Raw genomic sequence first — 8,354 nt, forward strand, 5'->3', positions numbered from 1 at the left:
AGGTACAGGTGTTCAGTTACTGACCACCCAGGCGCTCAGACACACAGCCAGGAGGTGCAGGTTACTGTGGAAGGTGAGAACGCCGTGTGGGGGCGACATGGATCAATAAATTGAACTACCAGCAGCCCTAGTTGAATTTCTTTTGTTCCGTGTTGCGGGGTGTTGAAAACAGTCTGCAAAACTCTGCTTTCTTGAGTTTGATTAGGATCAAGATCTGTCATGTGCACGTAAGAGGAAATGGCTTGTTTTTAAAAGGCTCGGTGTCGGCTTTCAATCACAACACTGGCTTTGTTCATGCTCATCTATAAGAACTGAAGTTGTTTTTACTGAGCTTTCTAATTCAGCAGTGGAAGTAATGGATTACATCCAGTCCTTTTACAGCAATTAATCAGTTTTTTATATGGTGTTACTTTTTAAGGTTTTCAGTGATGTTTACTGAAGTAGCCGACAAAAGAAATTTGATTTGACAACTTTGGAGCCATTTCCAGTCAAACAGTCTGAACAGTTTTATCAACTTCACTTTTCTAAACTCACTTTTTGTAATTTTACATTTTTCACCTTTTAAGTCACATTAAAGTCAGATCAAGTGATGGACTGTGTGCAATTTCTTTTTTTCTTTTCTTTTTGTTCTTCTTATCAAGTCAAGAGTTTCCCGTCCCACTCACCTGTCACTAAGCCTTTATTGTGTTTAAGAACTTTTTGGAATTTTGAAAAGGTATTGATAAAGTTACAGTACATTAATATTTACATGAATATTTACTCTTGATACAAAAGCTGATGAGCTTTTACAACAATAATTTGTTCGTATTCATTTAAACGGGCCATAATCCTTGGGGCGTAAATAGTTCATTATTCGCAGTGGAATTATATCATGCTACATTTGCTCTGGTGAGCTGGGTGAGCAGAGTTTGTTCTGCAGTGTTGAGGCCTCAGACAGGAGGTGTCCTCCCCTCTGGGGACATAGTTACTGGGGTGGGTCAGTTACTAACAGTTACCCGATCTGGAAGTTCAGTCGGTGCAAAGGCAGACAAGAGGAAGAACATGTTGTACATGTCGGGAACACATGCAGTCATTTTATAGCTGTTACTAGCCTCTGCCATTAAAACCTTTATGTATTTGGTGTTATGTTTGTGCCACAACAATAGTGACCCAAAGGACTAACTTTGTACACACGCAATGAATGCTTTTTGTAGAATAAGTTAACATGGAGCACTCTTGAAGTGTCCATCTGAGTAAAGGAGAAAAAGTCCACATTAATGCCATTGGAAATTGAAATGGTTTTGTTTAGACATGGTATTGTAATGCTGGCAATAGATATTCAGTAGATTTCAGGTACTGTATCTCAGCTTCTTCATGTTCAGATTGTCAGACTGTTAGTATCTTGTGGTGTTATTCATCAGAGAGGATAAAACTCCAGTGTTAAGTTCACCAATATTGGGAAAGAGAATAGCCTTATTCAGATTAGATTTAGAGACTCATTGCTGTCACCCAGGAACACATACAGCACAGCTGTCAGAGTGTAATCCTGAGCCTGGACAATGGGTAAATATCCAACCACTGTATTTAATGTTAATACATGTTAAATCTATGGGCACAATCCTCCTTCAGTCTTTGGTTACTTGGCATTTTTATGAGACACCATGCCGATATATGCAAACACAGATTTAGTAATGTTTGCTACTCAGTGAAGTGGAAACTGTTCAATCAAAAATAACCCTTATTGTTTACTGACAATGTGCTGTGAGGAATATGGAGGGAGACATACATGTCTTTGTTCTTATATTTCACCTGCAGGTGGCACTCTAGTTCTAACTGTGACCTAAATACCATCCTGTTCACTCCTCAACCTTCACTCTCTGATAAAGATACTGTAGTGATGCTGCTGCTTCTTTATATCTATTGAAACATGACCTGATTGAAAAATGAGTTCAGATGCCTCGCTTTGTCTCACCAACAGTACAGAACCCCAAAATATTATGTTTCTAGCCACACAAAACTAAAAATGCTGCACAGCTTTTCATGTAAAGGGCTGGAACTAAGTAATGACAACATGTGACCGTATTTCACAGAAATTGTTTTAGATTACTCTGCCCAACGATTAATCAAGTACTTGTTTCAGCTCTGAAACATACCAGACTACAAAGGCTTATGTACTAATACTGAACAGTGGAAATAGATAATGCCCCTCCTCAGCCATGATCTCCCTGTGTGAACAAAGCGTGGGGTTCAGATGAGTGAAGTGTCAGAAGGTCAGAGGTCAGGGGAGCTTTGACGCCTGAGTTGTCAGGGATGACTGTTTACGGGCAACGTGCCGCGAGGAGGAGGAGGCAGTCGAGAGCAGAGAAATGGCGAAACTCGGGCAGTGGGAGCGAGGGGGGCAGACGTGCCGTATTTACTGTCTTTCCTAGTAAGAGCCCAAGTGTGAACCGTAATGTGTATGTCGGTTGATGTAACCTCCGGCCTTCAAGACACGCAAGCCCGGGACTCGCCTGATCCTGGCGGCTGACACAGGGGTGTGAAGTCAGGGGACGAGATGGGGAAGAGGGCGCCTTATGGTGGGGCTGCCATGGGCTGAACAAAGAAACACTGTGAGCTCCAAGGTTTCAGTGTTTGCTGTCAAACCAGCTACTACAAACAGTTTTTTTTAATACTGTGTTGACTACATTAGTGGGTATCGTAAAACTTGAATTAGTGTGTTTGATATAAGCTGCTGTGATGTGACGGATGCTGGAACCTGAAAGTCGATGAAGTTCCTGCTTATTCTGGGATATCTGAGTATGACTGAAGAGTGTTTTGTATTAATAACGCAAAAACTTGTGGTGAAACGTCCAAATATTAACTTCACATAAGGTGGGACCATGCAGAGGAATGAGAGTGTGGGCAAGGCGGGAAGTGTGGAGGGGACAAAAAGTGATTGAGAGAGGGAAAACAGATGGGAAGATTGAATTTTAGAGGAGCAGGCGGAGGAGGAGTGCGAAGGGAATCTTTTTTGTGTATGTCTGGAGAGAATCGGAGCCTCTTATACACCTCACAGCGTGAATTTGGCGCGGGCTGTGGCCTCGTCTCGTCTACACAGCGGGGTGCTTTCCTGAGCGGGCTGCCCAGGGGAGGGGCACCTGCAGCAGCCTCAAATACTAGTCAAGAGGAGAGCCCGACAGGCGGGGCGAGGGGTGCCGGGATGGAAAGATGCTTGGCGGTTCCAGGAAACGGACATGTGCTGGATTTATGAAATCCTCAGGTAGAACAGAGCGACCCTCCCAAAAGAAAATATTTGTCCTTGTGTTTTCCCCGTGGACAAGAGAGGAGGAGGACACTGCCTGCAATCTCAGGTTGAAATCCAAAGCTTCTGTTGCGCAGGAGGACAAAAGTTATGATTGGAGTGAGTCTGCCGCTGCTGGCAACTACCAATACAAACAACACAAAGTTTATAGATCGGCCAGCCTGCCAAGAGAGACAATATTTTCCATCCATTTCGTTGGGTTGACCAAACACCATGTATTTGAAGTTTATCAAACACTCAGTCATCCCCGCAGACCTGAGGGAGGTCTTAATCTTCTGATATATTGAGTTTTGTAAGACGCAGACACCCAAAACCTGTCCACTATGCAGACTCAGAAAATTGAACAACAAGCTCTCTTGTGCTTTAATATCCACACTGCTGCAAAGTGTCTTTCTTGGAAAGGTTTCCTCTTTACACAAGCTGCACCCTCCGTCTTCTGTCATTTTGGTATGACCCAGGGGTCCAGAGATCACCACGTCTCATATTAGTGCTCATGATTTCAGACGTACATGGAGCTGGCTCTTTGTCTGCAAGAAATTCCATTTAAACGGACAAATGTGCCGAGAGGGCCTCAGTTGTCTGCGAAAGGTGAATGGATATTGCATTAACTTCACAACAGAAGCGCCCCCTGCTGTGTGGCCGCACAGGGCTCCGGATAATAACTGCAGTGGGAACGCCACGCTCAGAGGTAGCCAGGCCAGGTAAATGGAAACACATGGCGGGCAGCATAGGCTACAGAAGGGCTGTACGGCCTCAGAAATAATGGCATCACAGTACAGCTAAACGCACAAGCTCCCTTGACAAATGCTTTTGGTATGTGTCTCTTCAACCTGTTGGTATTACCAATGCAGTAAAGCCTCGCAGTGCTTCAGGGCTTCTCCTGCAGCCCTCAGGTTTTCTTTTTCTCAGTTAATGTTCCTACATGTTATGTGCAAGGAAATAAACCCGAACTTTTTGCTTTCCTCACACTATTCAAGTATCATTTTACATTGTATTTAAAGCAACTCAGACATCACTCAAGTAAGCAGTTACCCGGGGATTATGATCTCACAGAAGTTACTGAATGTCAAGTCAAAACACAGTTAATCGCACTTAATAGAGCTTAATGGTCCTTCTGTGTGATTTGGGCAGGCAAAGAAAAACACCATTATCCAGGTATGTCACTTGAGACCGGATCAGTGCCACTTCTCTATCCACTCTCCTCATGTTTTATGTCTGGAATTTTATTCAGAATGAATATCTCTTTCCTCAGAGCACAATATCGCTGTTTTTAATGCGTATATTTAGATGTCATTTTTGCCTTAATGGGAATTAATAAATAGATAGATTCTCTATTTTTGTATAAATGACATACAGTTTGATTTGTTTAGTAAAAAAACGTCTTGGGTTTTCACTGTGCTTCAAACCGACAGACATTTTCAATTTTCATTTAAAGAAAAACAGGCTCCTCAGAAATTGTTTAATGGAACAATCTGACAAATTCACTTTCATGCTTTTTTTGTTTTTTTTATTCATTTGTTTGTTTAATTAGTCATAGGGAAGTGCAAACTCCGGGGAGGGGGAAAGTGCACTTCCATCAGCCCAGCTGCAGACATGTCGTAAGCTTTAGAAAGTAGGTCCATGTAAAACAAATTAGATTTGAACAGAATTAATCTTAAATACAGAGTGAGTTACACTGAGCCAATGTTGTTCTGAATTAGATTTCTGCAAGGTGTAATTGATTGGTTTATAGCCCACTCAAATGTGTCCTGACATTTTAGCTCGTTAGCTTCCGTATCTGCGAGCTCGTGTTTTATTTGCTCTAGCAGTTGTGTCTGGTCCTCCTGCTCAGACAGATTTCCAGCTGACCAGGCCCAGAAATCAAGAACAAACCACTGCACTCGAAGCTTTTGTTGATAAGAAAGATGCGTTTGCTGTAATTCTGACAGGATCTTATAAAGGTTTCATACATTATGTCACATGTTTTGTTGCTTTGATTGGTTGTAGGTCTGTCAAGTTTCATTTTGGTCTGCACCCATTGATAAACGCCCATTGGAAATGGAAAATAAAGTGAGAGGCTCCCGACTTATTCGCATTTGTGCATTGGTCTGGCGAAGTCGAGTTATTATCTTGTGGCTTATGTCTGTATTTCTAAAGTAATAGATTCTTTAATTCCTATTTAAATATATGAAGTTGTTTATTTTGAACAGGCAATTAACACAAGAAATGGGGCAAGAGAGAATGGAGATGACGTGTAACAAAAGTCCTAGTCCAGACTTGAACCAGCGACCATACAATCACACAGTCAGCATCTTAGACCCCTAGGCCTCGACGCCGCCACCCCCTAGAAAAGAACACCATGTTTCCGACCAATGCACCATGCTCATATGATACCAGCCCCCGCCCCTTTTGTCCCATCATCCCATCCCCATCCTTACTCCTTTCTGTCAAACAACAATATTTGCTCATCTGCGCCAAAGAGCAGCAGGGTCTGCGATACAGTACAGTGCAGCCTTTGAGTCAGACAGACAGAGACAGGCCGTTGCTACAGGGAGACACTGAAACACCAGCCAGAGAGTAAATACACAAGAACGGGGAACACCTTCAAGAGTCACCGACATGCTGACACAGACACACAAACAAGAGTGTGCGTGCAACTCGAGGATTTTTCTCCACAAAGGACTTTTGAATTATTTAGTCTGTTTTTAGTATAAAACACCTTTTACATCTTGCTTCACCATTGTTGTCTCTCAGGTTTTCTTTTCTTCACATGTTATTGTTATGAACACCATAACATCTGATCTTGAGTTAAGTTTTGTTCTTTTTGCAAGGCCAAAAGTGGTCATTTTCTCAGCTTTTTTCCCTAGTTAAAGATCCAATCACACAGTCAATTACAGAAAGCATACTCTTTATTCAAGGCTCTATATTATACATTATTATAAACATCAGTTACAGTCAACACAAGTTAAGGCCATGCAAAGCATTGCATGATTCAAAGTAATAAGTACATTTTCAAACCCAGCATGCAGGCCGTGATTATAAAAAAAGTCAGTTGTTTTAGATATGTCAGGGTTTAGGAGAAGAAAACAAAAGACTGTTGACCCCGCTCGAACATAATTCATTAAGTCAACAAACAACGTCTCAGAAAAATGTCCCAACGGGGTCCTGACCAGTCACAACCGGTTGTTCAAAAACAAACATTTTCTTTGATAGTTCTCTGAAAACGAGCAGAAGTGCATCAGGGTTTTACTGGAAACAGCACAAGATAATACAGTACAGGTTTTCTTGGAGAACAAAAATCCTGTTGACAAAATAGACCATTCCTCATAGTTATTAAATCTGATGATTCAGGTAGTTGACTTCATGACATGTCTAATTACTGTAGTAACCACTTGTGTCACAAATATAATACCTTAAAAATCCCACTGGATTATGAACATGTAAACTTGGTAACTTCAGAAATTAACGACACATCATTTGATATATCCAGATAAAGCATTAATTAGGTGACATTTGATATGGAGATTGTCTTTTTGATTGTCTCCTGAAAGGAAATATTGTTCTTTCAGGAGGCAAAGTTTATACAAAGTGCTATAATTTCCTTAGTATTGTTCTGTTTCCTTAGTGTGCATGCTAAGGATAAATCATTGGTTTTTGGTGCCTATTATGGAACTCATAAAGCATAAATCATATACAGTACCTGTTCACACGTGTGTACACACTCACATGATTGTCTTTACACACACACACACACACACTACTGCAGTGGACTGCTCTTACGGCAGAGCTGATTTGCTGATGTCAGCGTCTGCCGGTTGCGTCTTCTTTTTCCAGTCAATAGTGTGTAGAAGAATGGATTCACACAGGAGTTTCCATAGGTCAGCCCTGTGAGGATTCGATTCACTGTCACCTGTGTCCCCACCGGTACTGTCCGCAGCATGTCCGGCTGGTAGAGAGGCAGCAGCTGCCAGATCCAGAAAGGGAGGAAACAGGCCCAAAAGGCCAGGACAATACCCAGTATGAGCAGCAGGACTTTGGGTTTAGGGGCACGGGGAGGACAAGCAGTGCTGCTCCCAGTGGCCCAGGCCGGCCTAGTCTGAGACACCCAGTAAAGCCGGCCTAGAGTAGCATAAAGCGCTCCAATAGCCAGTCCAGGACCAAGAATGCTGGTGCAGAAGAGGATGCTCAGATAGGCCTTGGAGCTCTGCTCGTCCCACGCCGGCACACACAGCTGGCCCTCCTGGTTCTCCCCATCCTCCAGGTGCAGCGTGATCATCATGGGCAGACTAAGAGCCACAGCCAGCCCCCAGGCCAGGCCGACACGCAGCAGGCCAGACGAGTTGGACGAGGAGGTGTGCAGGGGATGGGCCACAGCGCGGTAGCGGTCCAGACTCATGGCGGTGAGAGTGAAGATGGAGGCGTGCATGGTGAGGAGGTCGAGGCTGAGGAGGAGGCGGCAGCCCAGCTCGCCAAAGGCCCAGCCAGATGCCAGGCTGTCGTACACGATGAACGGAGCGGTGAAAAGGTAGAGCAGGTCAGCAAGAGCAAGGCTCAGTACCTGGAGGTGAAGAGAGGAGGAGGAAGAGGAGGTGGGGGAGGAGGAGGAGGGGGAGGACGAGCTGGCAAGACAGGATGGCACAGGTACTCTCATAAGGCAGCAGGTTGGTCTGTGTCTTCTCCTGCTTCTCCTGCGTCTCAGGAGGAGGCCCAGAGTGTACAGGTTTCCTGTGATGCCCAGCAAGGAGAGGAGGGAGAGAAGGGAGCAGAAGAGAGCTGTGGATGCCAGGCTGGGTGACGGAGAGATGGAGGGAGAGGAGGAGGGCACAGAGAAATTGGGGATAATGGGGAAGGTGTATGGGGAAGGTGGAGGCAAAGAGCCTGAGAGCTCCATAATTTGAAATTATTAAAAAAAAAAAGTTTTGAAAATTACAAGGAGTGCAGCCAGGGAATGTTAAATGCTGCGTCTGTTTCAGATGCAAAGTAAAAGATTCAGTTTCAGCAGTGACAGAGAGAAGAGGGGAAGGGTGGGAGAAACAGGTGGAGAGGAGAACAAAATGATATTTTGTTAGTTTCCATCAAAGCTTTCCTCCTTGTT

General features: G+C 43.8%; 1 protein-coding gene across 1 annotated transcript; it reads right to left on the reverse strand.

Annotated features, from left to right (window-relative positions):
- Positions 1-7,016: 7,016 nt before the first annotated feature.
- Positions 7,017-8,150, reverse strand: uts2r3 (urotensin-2 receptor 3). Its single transcript, XM_070835924.1, has one exon. The coding sequence runs from the start codon at positions 8,148-8,150 to the stop codon at positions 7,017-7,019; it is 1,134 nt and encodes a 377-aa protein (XP_070692025.1).
- Positions 8,151-8,354: the final 204 nt, after the last annotated feature.

The sequence above is a fragment of the Pempheris klunzingeri genome, chromosome 8 (assembly GCF_042242105.1).
Source record: "Pempheris klunzingeri isolate RE-2024b chromosome 8, fPemKlu1.hap1, whole genome shotgun sequence".
Classification (NCBI taxonomy): Eukaryota; Metazoa; Chordata; class Actinopteri; order Acropomatiformes; family Pempheridae; genus Pempheris; species Pempheris klunzingeri.